Raw genomic sequence first — 20,455 nt, forward strand, 5'->3', positions numbered from 1 at the left:
GATGTGATCTTGTGTTGAGGCAAAAAACAAAGATTGCTCAGAAAATTCCCACGGGGTGAGGTGTTGTTATGTTCAAGAATACTGCTGGGTGGACGAAGCGGGTTGCTTGAAGTGGGTTAAAGAGGTGTGGCGTCGACGTCCCTAAGGTGTCAGGAAAGAAAAGTCGCCACTTGTCTGGGACATGTTCAAAGCGCACTTGTCAGGTGAGACAAAAGCAGCACTGAAAGCAGAAAATACGGACATTGCAGTCATCCCTGGTGGTTTGATGTCCGTGCTTCAGCCACGAGATGTGAGTTTAAACAAACCAAAGAATTCATGCATCAACAGTGGAACCAATTTGACTCAAAAACAGCCAATAAATACGACCTGTCTTCTGTGTATTCTTTTTTCTGAAGTTGATAACCTCTGTATAAGTCAACCCCCTAATTTTCAGACCAAAATTTAGGGCCAAATTCTCGGCTTATACACCAGAATTTACGGTAGTATTAGTAACATTTGTGTTTTAAAAAGCAGTGATTTTTGTAACAGATAGCTGGTGGGAAATAAGCAATAAGACAATTCAGAAAACACAAAATAAAAAAGACAATTTTTAAGACAATTTTAAGACAATTCAGAACTGTTTTGCACACTACAGTTTCAAACATTCCGGCTTGGAGAAAGAAGCCTGAAACAGCCAGGTGTGAAAATGAAACAATTTCACCACTTCAACAACTTAGGAATTACGATAAAATTTGGAAGTAGCTTGAATGAAATTGAAAATTTGGAAGATGCTATCATCTGAACAGAAGCATTGCATGAAAACAGTCCATTATCTGCACTACGTATTTCCACTAGTTTTGTTCATTTCAATCAAAAGAACAGCAGGTGAATCCCTCTGTCCATAAATATTAGAAACGTACACAGTTTTATAGTACTGTAGAGGTATTGGTAGTGTTACAATTTGTTCTGTATTTCATTTAAATAAATAAATTGTTACTCAGTTAAACAGTAGTGTCTTTTTTATACCTTTTAAATATTTCCATGAAATTTCAGTTAATTGGGACAGCCATTTAACTGGGCCAAAGTGCACTGATCCCAATCTGTCCAAATCAACCACAATCCATTATACATTTTTAAAATTACTATAAGCTGCAATAAGAAATTCATAAATAAATAAATAGACCAAAGCCACAGCAAAATAGTGAGTAGTGTTCATAAGTTCATGGGCTGTTCAGGAATCTAATGACAGAGTAAAAGAAGAGGGCATATCTCAGATGGTGAGGGTCCTTCAAGAAAGATGCTCCTCACTTGAGCCACCATCTTTTGAAGATGTCATCAATGGTGGGGAGGGACATGCCTGTAGTGGAGCACTCTGAAGCCTTTTTTGAGTCTGTGCATTGGTGCCCCAGTATCAGACGGTAATGCAACCAGTCAAAATGCTCTCCACCAATCGTCCATAGAAAATTGCTAGGCTTTGATGACAAACCAACTGATGGTAATGGTTCAATTACTAACAGTACATTAAGACTACTTAACATAATTTGTTGGCTGTGAATCAGACTTCTTGAGAACATCTAAATCACTTAACAATTGCATCTCTTTTTGCTTTGCTTCTAAATCACAATTTCGTTCTACTGAATGAAAATTTGGTCAAGTGGTATTCTAAACACTAAGACAACAACTATGTGCACATACACATATACATGATGGTTAAGATGTTTCCTTCTCTCAAGTAATAATTATCAAGTAACTAAACAGGATTCAATAATAAACATGATTCATGTCATAATTTGTCTACTTTAATAATCATACTACTTACCTTGGTTTACAGTTTTAGACAGAACTGGCAGTCGCTCAGATTCCGGCTCAGGTCTCATGAAGCTTGGCACTGTTGAGATTTCTTTCAGAAGCGTACTAACCCCCTGGGTAGATTCCTTTAACAGGCATGTGACATTTTGTGTTGACTCCTTTAGCAAATTTGCAACTGCAGAGACAGGCTTGTTAGGTCCATTTAAATCCCGGTTGTCAATGTTGATTGCAAAGAGGATTGAGTTTAACCCTTTAAATGAAATAATAGGTTTACAAAAAACAATTTACTTTTGAGTTCAAGGCTACATCCACACTAGACTGGATAATTTTGAAAATGCCGGTTTCGCATCAAAATAATAGGCGTCCACACTATGCGTTTTTGAAAATATCTCTATCCACACTGAAACGGAGATTTCGGCGAATCTCTTCCTCCTACGCATGCGCAGGACGAATCTACCAAAAACAAGCGACATGTTTGGCATTGAATCTCGCCATAAAAGTGCGCATTTGTGCTGTTACAGACTAGAAAAACTTAAAACGACAGACAGCTGTTGGCTCTCACGCAGGAGAACTTAAAACTAAAAAAACAAATACTGGAGGGTATGGCAGCAACCAACAGGGAGTTCACGGACAGATTGACCTGGCTGATGACGAACCTTGAAAAACTGACTAACTCTGTTGCATTAATAAAGCACCTTGTTATATGTATAAAACATGTCTGCATCAGTGTTATCTTGTATTTCCATACATTGTTACATTAGGCTGTTACACATCTATTGTCAGAGAAGTATTTGCATAAATAGGTAAACCACCTTCATATGAGTAAGGACAGAAAACAGGGCAAAGTGAGTACAGTATACTTATTTATTCAGTAAGTTATGCGTCAGAGTATTTGGTGAGTACATTTCTAACTCTTCTGGCTTCAGTCTTGTTGCCTTCTGTTCTGAAATTGTTAGGTTGCATTCAAGAAAACAATGAAATAGCTCGCTGCCATCTGACAGTGTTTTCAAAAGTCTCTGGTTACCCCATCCACACTGATCTGCCCGAGCAGTGTTTTCAAAAATACCCACCCTGGAAAGCGTTTCTGAAAACCTCCGGTTTCAGGGGACAAAAATGCCGTTTTACTGTGAACAGCAGGTAAAAACGAAGAGAAAAAGCTTCGGTTACGGATTTATCTGGCGTAATGTGGATGTCGCCCAAGTCATTCCCTTTGAAGAAAATAGCACTTTCACAGATCGTTAACTGATTGTTATACAACTTCCAGGTAAAGGCAATTACGTTTGATACATGAGAGCTTTAGTTCTTTTCATTCAGTGAAGAACATTGTTTCTCTGCTTAAAATACTAAACATGATGTACAAAACCTCTGCCTTTTTACAACAAATTAGCTCCAACATTGGCACCGGTGGAAAACAAATTCAATCTAGAAAAACAGTAAACACAGGTAATCTTCTCTTGGAAAGGAAGTCTTTAAAATATTATTAACATTTTTTTCTTGAAATGCAAGTACCAGCAACAGGCCAATCTAATAGCATAAAACTATACCCATCTATATTCCCCTAAGTAAGTATCTTTTCAGTCTGAAAGAGGGTGCACATTGAAATTTTTGCAAAGCAACATTAGCAACCTTTTGAACATAATTCAAGTAGAAAAATAAGAACCTTCCTCTGCACTTGTTCTGACCATGAAGAGTGGGTGGCATATTCTAGATATGAGATTTCCATGAAAGATAACCTCATGATGATACATCATTAATTGGAAGGTATTTTATTTCATGTAGTCTGCATTTCAAATGACATTTTGTCACAAATCCCGTGACAAGTTGAAAAGGACCAGCAGAAATGGAACACACCTGGAGTTTGGTTTACTATAAATTAAGACTATATTTATTACTACTACTAATTAATATCATTAGAACCGGATAATACCATGCAGGTTATAAATCTCTCCCCTCTTCCCTCTCCCCTCCCCCTCCATAAATGTGTGTGTGGATACAAAAATAATAGTCCTGGAGGTAGATATCAGTCTTACGGTGTCAGGTAAGTTTAAGCAGTTCAGTTCACTTTGTGTTGCGTCGAGTCGAATTGATGGAGAGAGAGAGTTAATTGAGTTGTTGTTTAAGTTGGCAACTTTAGTTGTTCCTGCTTCCAAAGTCTTTAGAGTCACTTCGTGTGAACCCCACACAGACGGACAGAGCCCCTTCTAGGGAACAGTCTACTAACCCACGGCACAGGTTCACCACCAGCAGACCCCCACAGGCAAGCTCTTACCCACACTGGCAACGTCGTGGTTTCTCGTGCCCCGCAAATGACCAGGAGACGCAGAAGATGCTTCAAGAAGTATTAAACTTTAATTTGCAAATCAAAGCTGAGACAGTCATTGAGCTAGTCGCTGATTGCCCACCGATCCTTGTACATAGCATTTTTTATAGCAATCCCTGGTTTAGTTGCATTAGCATATCCAATAGGTCTACAGTTGCATATCACAAGTACATCCGCCACTATTGTTTCTACCCATTGACTTAATCATGTTCTAATCTACATCTCTTAACTACCTTTCATTAACACACCATTATAATCTACCTCTCTTAGCTAGCCTCTTATTAACAACCCATTATCTTCTACATTCTTAAGATTTCATTCTCCTACTAAATTGGATATATGCATAGCAAATAGCAAGCTCAAAGCTGACTACATAGTTTTGATTACACAGCAAACAATGCAACTTTTATACTCCAATAGTAATCACGGGTCGAAATTAATCAGTCCGTGGCCTCCATCCTCGTGGTGGTCTTAAACTTCACCAGTGGTTTCTCTGGTAGCTTCCGCAATTCTCCCGTGCTGTGTCTCCTCTGCCGTTATCAGACCAACGCCTCAACTTTTTATATTCCATCTGTAATTCCAACCATCCGTTAGCTCAACCGCTCTGAGCTGTTACCATGGTGACTTCCCAGCTCATGTCTCAGCTGGCGCCATTCTCTCTCTCACTGGGTTACAATTAAAAGTGTTATCAAAACCAAGTCAGAATCCTCTCTCTTTTTTAATTGCCTCCTTGTTCATTAGACTGCTGAATTTCTCACCTAGCAGCTTCTCACCTGCGTGACAATGGTCCCAAAACTGGTAGAGCTATTGCCTGAATTCCAGCAAACCCAAGTTCAACCTTGACTTTTGCTTCTGTCTGTGTGGAATTTACACATTTTCCTTGTGACCACAAGGATTTCCTCTTGGTACTGTGTTTTGCTTATATGCTCCTAATTATGAAAGTGTAAATAGGTTAATTGGCCATTGTGAATCAGCACTAGTGTGTCTGAGTGATAGAATCTGGGAGGAGAGGGAGGAAAAAAAGGGATTAAGGTCAAATTAGTATAAAAGTGGATGGCTGATAGTTGGTAGTCACTAAAGGGTCTTTTTCCTTGATGCATCTCTCTATGCCCGTGAGAATAACATCCAGAAACTAAACTAGAAAATAAAAAGCAGATAATTATATAAATCATGAAAATCAAAATAAGCATGAAAATTAACTGAATTATTCAGAAAATAAACAGTGAATATTTTTCATTTATCAGACACTACTCCTTGAATTAGCAGAAAATTAAAACCATGAGCGAACAAGACAAAAAAATAAAAAAAATCGAATCTGTTATAGATTGCTCAGCCCCTCAAGTTTGCCATATCATTTAATATGATTGTAGCTGACCTACTCTAGGCCTCATCTCCTCTTCTGTGCCAGTTCCTCAATTCACTGACTTTTCAAAAACATTATCAACTAGTTTACATTGCAAATTGCAAAAAGATCATAAATTAGTTTACATTGTATTGCGCAGCAAAATCATCCAATCAAAACAGGAAATTCTAGTTCACAAAGGCTACTTTAAATTTGTACTAAAAATTGTCAACATGAGAGTCTGTTCATTCTTTGTGGTTGGCAAAGACACAACAGTAAAAAAACACTCAACCCCAATACAACAGAAGCATGTTTGATCAGCACCCTCCTCATGATTTCTGCCACTTGCTCATGTCAAAGACCCTAACATAATGAATTATATATGCGACTTGTCTGAATTCTATGTTAATAGTGTGTGCTTTTAAGCTTCCAGTGACACATCCACTCTCACCAGCTTAAGTCAGTATAGAATAGGAGCTTCCTATTTTATTCAATGCCAATACATCCCAGTGGCTTTCAAAACAATATAGTCACAGGCGTTCAGCTGATTCCCCTGCTGAACTGAAAAAAATTATTAAAAGTAGCAGAACTTCAAATAATAATAACCAAGCATATTAGCTTTTAGATGACATGCCATCACATAACTGTTCTGTGCTATTAAAAATAAATCCATCATTTTAACAGCTTTCTCCACAACTAAATGCAATAAATGGCTTCACTTTCAACATCAAACATTGAAGGGTGCTTCTCAGAATATGGTTCGGTGCCTGGTATTAAAGGCAACAAATCAGCTTGAGTTTACGGAACACAGCAGGCCAGGCAGCATGTATAGGGAAAAGCGCTGTCGACATTTCGGGTCGAGACCCTTCGTCAGGACTAACCAAAAGGAAAGATAGTAAGAGATTTGAAAGTAGTGGGGGGAGGGGGAAATGCGAAATGATAGGAGAAGACCGGAGGGGGTGGGATGAAGCTAAGAGCTGGAAAGGTGATTGGCAAAAGTGATACAGAGCTGGAGAAGTGAAAGGATCATGGGATGGGAGGCCTCAGGAGAAAGAAAGTGGGAGGGGGGAGCACCAGAGGGAGATAGAGAACAGGCAAACAACTAAATATGTCAGGGATGGGGTAAGAAGGAGGGGCATTAATGGAAGTTAGAGAAGTCAATGTTCATGCCATCAGGTTGGAGGCTACCCAGCCGGTATATAAGGTGTTGTTCCTCCAACCTGAGTTTGGATTCATTTTGACAATAGAGGAGGCCATGGATAGACATATCAGAATGGGAATGGGACGTGGAATTTAAATGTGTGGCCACTGGGAGATCCTGCTTTTTCTGGCAGACCGAGCGTAGGTGTTCAGCAAAACAGCCTCCCAGTCTGTGTCGGGTCTCACCAATATATAAAAGGCCACACCGGGAGCACCGTACGCAGTATGCCACACCAGCTAACTCACAGGTGAAGTGTCGCCTCACCTGGAAGGACTGTCTGGGGCCCTGAATGGTGGTGAGGGAGGAAGTGTAAGGGCAGGATCCATTTACAAGGATAAGTGCCAGGAGGGAGATCAGTGGGAAGGGATGGGGGGGATGAGTGGACAAGGGAATCATGTAGGGAGCAATCACAGTGAAAAGCAGAAGGGGGGGGGGGAGGGAAAATGTGTTTGGTAGTGGGATCCCATTGGAGGTGGCAGAAGTTACGGAGAATGATATGTTGGACCTGGGAGCTGGTGGGGTAGTAGGTAAGGACAAGGGGAACCCTATCCCGAGTGGGGTGGTGTGTGGATGGGGTGAGGGCAGATGTGCGGGAAATGGGAGAGATGCATTTGAGAGCAGAGTTGATGGTGGACGAAGGGAAACACCTTTGTTTAAAAAAGGAAGACGTCTCCTTCGTCCTGGAATGAAAAGCCTCATCCTGACAGCAGATGCGGCGGAGACGGAGGAATTGTGAGAAGGGGATAGGCTTTTTGCAAGAGACAGGGTGGGAAGAGGAATAGTCCAGGTAGCTGTGAGAGTCTGTAGGCTTATAGTAGATATCAGTAGATAGGCCGTCTCCAGAGATGGAGACAGAAAGATCAAGAAAGGGAAGGGAGGTGTCAGAAATGGACCAGGTAAATTTGAGAGCAGGGTGAAAGTTGGAGGCAAAGTTAATGAAGTCGACGAGCTCAGCATGCGTGCAAGAGGCAGCGCCAATGCAGTCGTCGATGTAGCAAAGGAAAAGGGGGGGATGGATACCGGTATAGACTTGGAACATGGACTGTTCCACAAAGCCAACATGGCTACACCCTTGGTTTGGAGGAAGTGGGAGGAGCCAAAGGAGAAATTATTGAGAGTAAGAACTAATTCCGCCAGACGGAGGAGAGCGGTGGTAGAGGGGAATTGGTTAGGTCTGGAATCAAAAAAAAAGCGAAGAGCTTCGAGACCATCTCGGTGAGGGATGGAGGTATATAGGGACTGGATGTCCATGATGAAAATAAGACAGTGAGGGCCAGGGAACTTAAAATCATTGAAAAAAATTCAAAGCATAAGAAGTGTCACGAACATAGGTGGGAAGAGATTGAACAAGGCGGGGGATAAGAGTGTCAAGGTATGCAGAAATGAGTTCAGTGGGGCAGGAGCAAGCTGAGACAAGAGGTCTACCTGGACAGGCAGGTTTGTGAATCTTGGGTAGGAGGTAGAAACTGGAAGTGCAGGCAGTGGGAACTATGAGGTTGGTGGCAGTGAATGGGTGATCCCCAGAGTTAATAAGGTTGGTGATGGTATAGGAGACAATGGCCTGGTGCTCCTTAGTGGGGTCATGATCAAGGGGTAAATAAGAGGAGGTATCAGCGAGTTGTCGCTGTGCCTCGGCCAGGTAGAGGTCAGTACACCAGACAACAACAGCTCCCCCCTCATCAGCAGGTTTTATAGTGAGGTTGGGATTGGTGCGGAGGGAGCGGAGAGCAGAGCGTTCAGAAGGAGTGAGGTTGGAATTGGAACAGGGTGTGGTGAAGTCAAGACAGTTGATGTCCCGTCAGCAATTAACAATAAAGAGATCCAGAGCAGGCAGAAGACCAGAGCGGGGTGTCCATGATGAGGAGGAGGGTTGAAGACGGGAGAAGGGGTCATCGGTAGGGGTAGGAGAGCCCTTGTCAAAGAAGCAAGCTCGGAGACGGAGCCGGCGGAAGAAGAGTTCAGCGTCATGGCGTACGCAGAACTTGCTGAGGTCTGGGCAAAGGGGGACAAAGGTGAGGCCCTTAACGAGGACAGAACGCTCTGCCTCAGAGAGTTGAAGGTCGGAGGGAATGGTAAAGACCTGGCACGGATGAGAGATGGGATCAGAGGGGGGAGGGAGGCTGGTGGTGTCGGTGAAGAGGGGAGTGTTGGGGTGAGAGGAAGATGGAGTCTCTGAGGGCCCAGGAGCTGACGATGGGATCTGAGGGAGAGGGGATTGCAGAGTGGTGGTGGGGAAAGGGGAGATGGGAGTCACAATCGCAGTATGTGAAGACCCGGCCTGGAGTTCAAGGCTGGAGTTGCAGTCGGTGGTTGTGCAATCGCTTTGAAGCTGTCCACGGTCGTTGGAACACGCGGTGATGGCGCTGGAGTCCAGGTTTTGAATATGCCCTGGGTCGCTGGGGCAGCCGAGATTGACTACCGGGGCCGGGGACACGATACGAAGACCATGCTCTGGGGTCTGCAGATGGAAGATCTTGCGATCCTTGCAGGACGTGATAAAGTCAAAGAAACGGCGATTGCACGCATGGATCCGACGGAGGATGAAATAACAGACAGGTCCATTGCAAACGGAGAAAAAGGTGTCCTGGACGCGTGGAGGTAATTGTGATAGGGACGCCAGGTACCTTCTCATGGCGGAGAGTGTCGCCCTCAGAGCTGGGAGACTGTTTCACTGAACACCTACGCTCGGTCCTCCAGAAAAAGCAGGATCTCCCAGTGGCAACACATTTTAATTCCACGTCCCACTCCCATTCTGATATGTCTATCCATGGCCTCCTCTACTGTCAAGATGAATCCAAACTCAGGTTGGAGGAACAACACCTTATATACCAGCTGGGTAGCCTCCAACCTGATGGCATGAACATTGACTTCTCTAACTTCCATTAATGCCCCTCCTTACCCCATCCCTGACATATTTAGTTGTCTGCCTCTTCTCCATCTCCCTCTGGTGCTCCCCCCCCCCCCTTTCTTTCTCCCGAGGCCTCCCGTCCCAAGACCCTTTCCCTTCTCTGTATCACTTTTGCCAATCACCTTTCCAGCTCTTAGCTTCATCCCACCCCCTTCAGTCTTCTCCTATCATTTCGCATTTCCCCTTCCCCCCACTACTTTCAAATCTCTTCCTATCTTTCCTTTCAGTTAGTCCTGACGAAGGGTCTCGACCCGAAACGTCGACAGTGCTTCTCCCTATAGATACTGCCTGGCCTGCTGTGTTCCACCAGCATTTTGTGTGTTGTTGGTGTTTGAATTTTCAGCATCTGCAGATTTCCTCGAGCTTGAGTTTATGTTATCTTTTGACATTATCATACAGTAAGTGTGAAAAACTCTCGTGGAATGAGGAAGTTTTAGTGATTCCTTAAAGCTACCAGAATCCTTTTCCTTTCTAAATCTTTTTATTAATATTAGTAATATGGACAGAATACAGATGATATATTGATAAAGAAATTACCAACATACACATTCCATTACATATGAAAAAAAAACATACATAATAGTTACAATATAAATGAGTTTACCAAGGCATAAGCCATAAGATATATGTATGAACATAGTAAATCTAAATATTTCATAATGTATAATATAAAAAAACAGAAAAAAGAAAGAAAAAAAACAAAAAAAAATTATATAATGCAAAACTAACCAATCTAATCTAATAACTATAACTAATAAGTAATATAAAAGAAAAAAAACAAACAAAAGAGAAGGAAAAAAAAAGTGGGCTGTTTATAATATCTCACAAAAATAAGTATTCATCAATGCCGTCACTTCCGGTCCTCTCAAAATACATAAGCTAAAAGCTGGGAAATCAAATGTACTTGGCACAGGGTCATATTACATCATATGAAAATGTTGAATAAATGGTCTCCATAACTTTTCAAATTTAATAGAAGTCTCAAAAGTACCACTTCTATTTTTTCTAAATTTAAACATAACATAGTTTGAGAGAACCAATTAAATACAGTGGGAGGATCAATTTCTTTCCAATTCAACAATATAGATCTTCTAGCCATCAGAGTTAGAAATGCAATCATTCGACGGGCTGAAGAAGATAAATGCTGTGAATCTAACATTGGTACACCAGAATCCAAAAGAAATTAAATGAATATAAAATTAACTTCCAAATGTGTATAATCTCTTCAGTTGATGCAGGATTAGTTTTGGTTTCCAAACATCATGACCAAGTTTGTAAATTAGGGCTCTATCAAACTATTCCACAAACAGACTGACATGGAATGAAATGGAAACTAACAGTAACATTGTTGAGCACTGGAACATTTTTTTTTAAATAATTTCAGTGCACCTTTTTCTTAAACAAATCATATTTAAATTAGTGATCTTTAGTACAGCTGAAATATCTGGTGCGATAGCACAGGTGAAGCATTTCATCCAAGTCCAGTCATACTCATGCCAATTACAAGATATTACAAGATGCCAATTTAATGGAAAAACTATGCCAAAGAGTAAAATATTATTTTTTGTAAAACCTAGGCAACTTCATGTGCCCCATCATTTAACTGGTCCCACAACCAATGGACACACTTTCAAGGGCTCTTCGTCTCATGTTCTCGATATTTATTGGTTATTTATTTATTTATTTATTTATTATTTCTTCCTTTTTTGTACTTGCATAGTTTGTTGTCTTTTGCACACTGTCTGTCCACCTGTTGGATCCATCTATTATATTGGATTTATTGAGTATGTTCCCAAGAAAGTGAATGTCAGGGCTGTATATGTGACAAATATGCACTTTGATAATAAATTTACTTTGAACTTTTGATAAATTCTCAACAAATCCTCAGATAAAAAACTCACATTTTCAGTGCTCACCTCCCTTCATAAAAATTTTAGCTCCACCAATGAAAGATTATTAAAGCTAACTTTAATAGTTTAATAGTTACCCTACTTACATGCAGAATAAAGCAGAAATTAGGCTAAGGCACTTTTGCTCTAATTTAATAAAATTAAGTGCAAAATTTTAGAATTAGACCTATAATACATATAGGACTTTTTGGGAGAGCAGTGCTATGTGTTTTACTGAAATGTGGCTGCACGAGGACATACCCGACCAAAACATTTCCATAGAGGGCTTCCAGACCGTTCATGCCGATTGGAATTGCACTGAGAGCAGTAAGCGTAAAGGAGTGGGGCTTGCTGTTCTAGTTAACAACAGATGGTGCAATCCTGGTCATATTACGATCAAGGAATGTGTTTGTAGCCTGGATATTGAACTTTTTGCTGTTGGACTCCGGCCATATTATTTGCCAAGGGAAATCTCACATGCAATCGTGGTTGTTGTGTATGTCTCTCCCTCTGCCAACCCGACATCGGCATGTAACATCATTCACACCGTCATAGCCAGACTACAAACCCAGCATCCAACTGCCCTCATTACCATCTCCGGTGACTTCAACCATGTTACCGTGGCTAGAACAATGCCCAACTTCACGCAGTATGTGAGCTGTACAACCAGAGGGGAGAGGACCCTGGACTTGATGTATGCTAACATTAAGGATGCATACAGCTCCTCTCCCCTCCCCTCACTGGGAAGGTCAGATCACAACCTGGTGCATCTCAAACCCTGCTACATGCCTCTGGTGAAGAGTAAACCCGCAACCTCGAGGACAATGAGGAAATGGTCGGGGAGGCTTATGAGGCACTCCAGGGTTGTTTTGAGGCGACAGACTGACAGGCACTCTGTGAGCCACATGAACAGGACATTGATTGGCTCACAGAGTGCATCACTGGTTACATCAACATCTGTGTGGACTGCAATGTTCCGTCAAGAACTGTCCTTCATTATTCAAATAACAAGCCATGGGTAACAAAGGTCATTAAGGACATCCTGAATGCTAAAAAGAGGGCACTTAGAGATGGAAATATGGAGGAGCTGAGGACAATACAGAGGGACCTGAAAGCCAAGATCAGGGAGGCTAAAGACAGGTATAGGAGGAAGCTTGAGTGGAAACTCCAGCAGAATAACATGAGAGGGGTCTGGAGTGGGATGAGGACCATCAATGGGTTCCGGCAAAATAGCAACAGAGGAGCTGAAGGCAGTGTGGACAGGGCCAACGAACTTAACCTGTTCTTCAAAAGATTTGACACTGTGGCCCCTGCCCATCCCCCACAATTCATCTGTTGTCAGCCCCCAACCAACACATACTCCACTCTCCCCTCCTACCCTTCCTCACAACCCCCCACCCTCTCTCATGACTACACCCCTCCCCCACCTGAAACCACCACGGTGGGCTTCGCAGCTAAGAAGACCCCTGAAACGTCTCCACCCAAGCAAGGCTGCAGACCCGGATGGTGTCAGCCCCAAGGTGCTCAAAGCCTGTGTCCCCCAGCTATGTGGAGTACTACACCATGTCTTCAACTTGAGCCTGAGGGTTCCTGTACTCTGGAAGACGTCCTGCCTCGTCCCTGTACCGAAGACACCGCACCCCAGGGGCCCCAACGACCACAGACCAGTGGCATTGACCTCCCACATCACGAAGACCCTGGAGAGACTTGTTCTAGAGCAGCTCCGGCTTCTGGTTGGGCCACACCGACCCCCTCCAGTTCGCCTACCAGCCCTGACTGGGAGTTGAGGATGCCATCGCCTACCCGCTGAATCGTGTCTACGCCCACCTGGACAAGCCGGCGAGCACTGTGAGGGTCATGTTTTTTGACTTCTCTAGTGCGTTCAACACCATCTTCCCTGCTTTGCTGGGTGAGAAGCTGACAGTGATGCAGGTGGATGCTTCCCTGGTGTCATGGATTATTGATTACCTGACTGGCAGACCACAGTACGTGCGCTTGCAACACTGTGTGTCAGACAGAGTGGTCAGCAGCACTGGGGCTCCACAGGGGACTGTCCTGTCTCCCTTTCTCTTTACCATCTACACCTCAGACTTCAACTACAACACAGAGTCTTGCCATCTTCAGAAGTTTTCTGATGACTCTGCCATAGTTGGATGCATCAGCAAGGCAGATGAGGCTGAGTACAGAGCGACAGTGGGAAACTTTGTCACATGGTGTGAGCAGAATCATCTGCAGCTTAATGTGAAAAAGACTAAGGAGCTGGTGGTGGACCTGAGGAGGGCTAAGGCACCGGTGACCCCTGTTTCCATCCAAGGGGTCAGTGTGGACATGGTAGAGGATTACAAATACCTCGGGATACGAATTGACAATAAACTGGACTGGTCAAAGAACACGGAGGCTGTCTACAAGAAGGGTCAGAGCCGTCTCTACTTCCTGAGGAGACTGAGGTCCTTTAACATCTGCCGGATGTTCAATGAGTCTGTGGTGGCCAGTGCTATCATGTTTGCTGTTGTGTGCTAGGGCAGCAGGATGAGGGTAGCAGACACCAACGGAATCAACAAACTCATTCGTAAGGCCAGTGATGTTGTGGGGGTGGAACTGGACTCTGACGCTGGTGTCTGGAAAGAGGATGCTGTCCAAGCTGCATGCTATCTTGGACAATGTCTCCCATCCACTCCATAATATACTGGTTAGGCACAGGAGTACATTTAGCCAGAGACCCATTCTACCGAGATGCAACACAGCGTCATTAGAAGTCATTTCTGCCTGTGGCCATCAAACTTTACAACTCCTCCCTCAGAGCGTCAGACACCCTGAGCCAATAGGCTGGTCCTGGACTTATTTCCACTTGGAATAATTTACATATTATTATTTAATTATTTATGGTTTTATATTGCTATCTTTCTACACTATTCTTGGTTGGTGTAACTGTGACTAAACCCAATTTCCCTCGGGATCAATAAACTATGTCTGCCTGTCTGTCTGTAACAAATACTGTAGAGAGAGTTACAACACGCTCACGTCTCATGGAATTCTGTGAAAACATTTACTTCTACATCACACGTGCAATGGTCTTGGTTTTAACTAAAAATTAGGTCAAATTGCAAAACGAGAGAATAAACCCTTTAAAATAAATCCTTTAATATCATATATTGAAACAGAGTTCAGTTTACTCAAGTACCTCTGGCATTGTTCCATGTCCTAAGACAGGAAGTTTTATATCAACAATTTTTTCTGAAACCACACTAATTTTTTCCACTTTGACACATATAAACACTATGCTCTACAAATGGACCTCTTGGGAACTGGAGCACAGTTCTATCTAACTAACTTCGACACCTAGTCCTGGATACTTTTAAATAGGATTGATGGGTCATGATTATAGACTGAGAGGTAAACTGATTAGTTTTCAAATATTTATAATAGGTATGATGGGAAGTGAATAAAAGCTGCATGAAGTAAATGCCCCTGTGAATAATCATTGCAATAAACCTTTATCAGGTTTTAAAAATTTGTGTAAAAAATCTACAAAGGGCCTGTTAGTATTTGCAGAGAAAGACTTTTAGGGAACCAATACAAAATCAGAATATAATTGTTATTTTCCTGCATATCATGACACTAACATTTCAAGCATAACTGTGAAAAGTGAAATCTGCTATTGAAATAGTAATTCTGCAACCTCACCTGCTGCCATGGTTGGAAGCATGCTTGCACGCTCTTCATCCCTCATAAATGACCAATCTTCATAGAAGACGCTAAAAAGCAAATCACACAGTTGAAAACAGGAGTAATTTATGTTCATCAGACATGGTCAGCAAGAGTAAATTTTGACAATAACAAACCAATCACTTTTCAAGACTATTTGAAGAATTGACTCTCATGATTACTTAGTATTTCAATAACAAGTGAAAAATCTCCTTTAATTAATACAATATTTATGACTTTACATCAACTACAAAATGGCAACTATTTTTTGAAACACAGATAAAATTCTTCGTGCAGCTAAAATGATCATGCTTTATTGCCTTATTCCATCCAATTGATATTTTAGATGTGCAAGATAGTGAATATCCTGGAAATAGATAATTAGAGGTTATCAGAATGAAAATCACTGAAATATGTTGTAAAATTTGATGTTTTGTGGCAGCAGTACAGTGCAAGACATGAAAAATAATTTTAAGTTACAAAAATAAACAAACAGTGCAAAACATGAACATTGAGATAGTATTCACGGACTGCTCAGAAATCTGACGGCCAAGGTGTCCTTAAAACATTGAGTGTGGTTCTTCAAGCTCCTGTACCTCTTCTTGATGCTTGAAGCACAAACAGTGCATGTCCCAGATGGTGAAGATTTTTAAAGATAGATGTCACTTTCTTGAAGCAATGCATCTTGAACATTTCCTTGATGACATGGAGGGCTGCACATGTGGTTTTATTGGCTGAGTCTACAAGCCAATTTGTGCTGGTTGTGCTGCAACCAAATTGTTCTCCACTGTACACCTGTAGAAATTTGCAGGGGTCTTTGTGAAACAGCAAATCTCCACAAACTCCAAATGAAGTAGACCCATTGGTCTGCCTCCTTCATCATTACATCAATGAGTTGGGCCTCGGATAGATCTGCTTATCTAAATCCCTAATTACCAAAGTGCAATATTCAAAATACCTTACAAAAATACATCAGCTGCTGTGTTGCATTTCAAGTTGTAGAAGATACTTTCAACCTGCAGGTTGATCTTTGCCTAAGAGTTAAGAGCTAGAATATGATAAGAACAGTATGGGATGGGATGAGAAACAGTAAAACACAATCAAACTAGTTTGATCAATGTAATAGGCAGGGAATCTATAGAAAATTGGAATAACCCATTCACAATGAACAGATACCAGATGGCAGTTAATCTTTCAAAGGAACTTCTTTAATAGGTACAAAATAATAGATCAAAGACATCATATCCGCAAGAATTCTGCCATACTGTTAATACTTGACACCAGACTCTTAAAACTCAATATTCTGAACTCTGACATAGAAAGAGATTCAATGATTTTCTCAGAGTCCTTGAACAGAAGCAAAAATTCCCACAGTCTTCAGAGAATTCTTCAGTCCATGACTGCTCAAAATGGAGAAGCATCCAAAATGACATCAACAATGTCAGGAAAATTCATAGAAGGCCAAGAGAAGGTGGTGTGCATCATCTGAAACTGCCCTGCTCCATTAGGCATGCCCTGCCCCTCCTGTACAAGAGTCTACAGTTCTGAATATGGCCTCATCAGCCACCTGAACCCACAAATCCGGAGTGGAAACAAGTCACTCAATCCTGAGTGACTGCCAAAGATAACAAAAGTAAATTACATAACTACAGACTAAAGAAAAGAAAAATAAAGCACATTGACAAGTGCATTCTACATTAATTTAGATGCAAGGATACTCTGGTTAAAATAGAGAAACCTCTATAAGCAACAAATGAATATGTCCATAAGTGTCCAATTAATTGTTTATTGTATTGTTTATTGAAGCAAGAACACTAATCCTCAAATTAGCTTCCATTAATTCTTTGGGTCAAATTGGACCCTAAAAAGTTGTGAGAAGGTATGGAATACTTCCCGCCAAAACTTTTCAATTTTAGGGCAAAACCAAAACATATGAAGTAAAGAGGCATCAGCAGAGTTGCATTTTTTACAAAGTGGAGAAACATTCGGATAAAAACTGGAAAACTTCTGTTTAGAAATGTAAGCTCTATGAACCACTTTAAATTGTAGAAGAAAATGAAGAGCACAGAAAGATGATTTATTAACCCGTTTAAGTATTTTATTCCATCTATCATCAGAAATCTGACAATTTAGGCCATCCTCCCAAGTTTTTTTTATTTTATCTAAAAAGTCTTGTCTAGAATCAATCAACAAGTTATAGATACTGGTAATAGAACAATTAACAAAAGGTTTTAAATTTAAAAGATCATCCAGTAAATTTTTAATCAGGACCTATAGGAAAAGTAGTTAATTGGAAACGTAAGAAATCTCTAATTTGAAGGTCTCTGTAAAAATGGGTTTTTGGGAGTGCAAATTTAGTTGACAATTGGTAAATGAAGCAAGAGATCCTGAGATAAACAGGTCCCAAAAACACTTAATACCTAGTTCATCCCAATCCTTAAAGACTTTGTCAGTCATGGAAGGGATAAAAAAATAATTAAGGAGAATGGGAGATGATAATGAAAAATTCGCTAAACCAAAAAATTTCCTAAATTGAGACCAAATCTTTAAAGTTTAGCAATTTAGCTCCCATTAATTCCTTAATTGTCAGACCAGAATTTGCTGCCCACACTTTTCACTCACTATATATAACCTGACCAAAATTGGAAGAGTTCATTAAGCTAACGCTCTGCATCAAGCCCTACCCTAACACTAAGGAAGGGCCACCAGGCTTCAAGTATTACCAATGCTTTTATGGTTCTGTGCTGTCCAAGTCTTTCTGACTTGTATTGAGATAACTTTTGTCTTAAATAACTGGAATAAAATAAAATGTAATAGAAAGCAGAAGCACAAGTTTTAATTTAAAATATAAATTATAAACTACTAACATTAAAATAAATTGAAATATTTTAACCAAACTCTTACACTTTGCTTAGATTTTCACTTACATTAATAGGGTTATTACCTGACACCTCAGTTCCGTGAATGCAATTTGTCTACTCATCCCTGAATGCTACCTATGCCTTGCTTTTCAGAGGCACAGACTGCTTTTTTTTTCCCGTAGTGCAACAATAAGAGGAAATGAAAATAGTGCAATCTGCAAACTTTCAAACTGTCGATCTGTATGAAACTGTATGATTGGAAACAGCTGAAGATAACTGGGCTCAGAATACATGAGTAATGCCAGACATGATGAGAATAATGTTGACAAGCCTATCAGTGCTTCACTGCTGAACTCAGTGACAAGACCACTGGAGAGCTGGTCAGCAACACCAGTCCACAAGTAAAACATAAACTGCGGTGCTCAACTAAACCCCAATTAGAATACTATTTAAAACGTTTAAATCAGGATGGGAATAAAACTGAAAAAGTACTTAAAGAGTGAGGATTTCTACATTTCAAAAGAGACCATGATCATCAAATTTAAGGAAAAATTATCAACAAAATTTCTCCACCCTTTACCTTAGCTGATTTCCATCACCAAGAAGCATAAGCATGTATCGCTCAAGTGAATGCTCATTCAATGCAGATCGGAGCCAAGCCCTGCCCCGACCAATATCCGTGGTGATATGCTTTAAAGAATAGTATCGTTGTAGCTCATGTTTGTTCAGATGCTCTCTCACATAATACCAGAAAACAGGCTCTGAAAAATAAAAGAATGTAACATTTATAGTAGTAGATTTTGATAAAAAAATACATTTTTTCTGTATATCATAACTGGTATTCACATTTGCTTACAGAAATGAAAAAGCTTAGCTCACAAAATGAAGAAACTTGCTGTAATGCATAAAACCAGTAGTGCACATCTCCAATAGTTTTAGAAGGAAAACAATTTTATTCCTTGTAAGCATCAGAATCAGGTTTATTATCACCAGCATGTGCTGTGAAATTTGTTCCTTGTATTGTCTGAACGCAGCTTTGATTTGCAGGAAGATTTGAATTTGAGAGACAAATCTTTAAATTATTTATTCCCACACAAACTTATAAGGTATAACTTAAACAATAATCTATCTTGTTTCAATCAAGCACTCAATCTGAAGAGTCATGTACAGATAAAAAAGGCTCCATGAATGACACAGTTACAGCACAGAAACAGGCTCTGCTGCCCAACCGATCCATGTCAAGCAAGATGCCCATCTAAACTCATCCCATTTGTTGATATGTGGCCCATTTCCCTCTCAACATTTCCTATCCATGTATGTACCCAAATGTCTTTTAAAAGTTGTTACTGTACCTGTCTCAACCACATTCCCTCATTCCATACACCCATCACCTTTGCGCGCTCTTCAGTTTTATCTTGAATCTTTCCCACTCACTTTAAACCTATGGCCTTTAGTTTTAGATTCTATTTCACTGGGATAAAGATTGTTCACTTTATCAATGCCCTTCATGACTTTATGCTCCTCAATCACTGATGCTCCAAGGAATAGAGTTCCTTGCCCACCTAACCTCTCTCTGTAGCTCAAGTCCTCAAGCACTGACAACAATTTTCAAACCTTCTTTGTGCTCTTTCCAGTTTAATGATGCCTTTCTTATCGCAGGGTAGCCAAAACAGAAAATAATACTCTATTTGCACCTCACCTACACCCTGCACAACTGCAACATAATATCCTAACTCCTGTACTCAGTGACTTAGGTCAGCATATCAAAAGCCTGCTTCACCATCCTGTCTACCTATGATGTTACTTGAACTCTTAGGTCCCTTAATTCTACAACACTCTCCGGGGCCCTACCATTCACTATCAAAGTTTAACTTCCCACTGATTTGAACACTATTTGTCAATCCTTAGCCCACATCAAGTTAATCAAGATCCTCCTTTAATTTTTGTTAACCTTACTCACTGTCTATGACACCATCTCCTTACTGTCATCTACAAACTTACTAACCTTGCCTTGTACATGTTATCCAAAGAGTTTATAAAAATGATAAACAAAGGTCCCATCACTGATCCCTGTAGAACACCAGAAGAACATAAGAAATAGGAGTAGGAGTAGGCCATCCAGCTCTCCGAGCCTGCCCCGCCATTCAATACAATCATGGCTGATCTGTCCCTAAACTCAGCTCCATCTACTTGCCTTTTCCCCATAACCCCAGAAGCCTCAACTGCTTCCCTGGGCAGAGAATTCCACAGATTCACCACTCTCTAGGAAAAGCAGTTTCTCCTCATTTCTGTCCTAAATCTTCTCCCCTGAATCTTGAGGCAAATATCCCCTAGTTCTAGTCTCACCTAACAATGGAAACAATTTTTCTACTTTTATCTTAACAATCCCTTTCAAAATTTTGTATGTTTCTATAAGATCCCCTCTCATTCTTCTGAATTCC

At 40.9% G+C, this 20,455-nt stretch overlaps 1 protein-coding gene across 4 annotated transcripts in view; it reads right to left on the minus strand.

Annotated features, from left to right (window-relative positions):
- Positions 1–20,455, minus strand: part of snx29 (sorting nexin 29) — a 572,982-nt gene that overhangs the window by 496,292 nt on the left and 56,235 nt on the right. For all 4 annotated transcript variants that reach the window (XM_059979337.1, XM_059979336.1, XM_059979338.1 and 1 more), the window contains 3 exons: positions 18,595–18,775; positions 15,133–15,203; positions 1,799–2,038 (listed from right to left, as the gene is read on the minus strand). In XM_059979337.1, coding sequence (XP_059835320.1) covers positions 1,799–2,038; positions 15,133–15,203; positions 18,595–18,775 — 492 coding nt within the window. The remainder of the gene's footprint in view (positions 1–1,798; positions 2,039–15,132; positions 15,204–18,594; positions 18,776–20,455) is intronic.

The sequence above is a fragment of the Hypanus sabinus genome, chromosome 9 (genome assembly GCF_030144855.1).
Source record: "Hypanus sabinus isolate sHypSab1 chromosome 9, sHypSab1.hap1, whole genome shotgun sequence".
NCBI classification, from domain to species: Eukaryota; Metazoa; Chordata; class Chondrichthyes; order Myliobatiformes; family Dasyatidae; genus Hypanus; species Hypanus sabinus.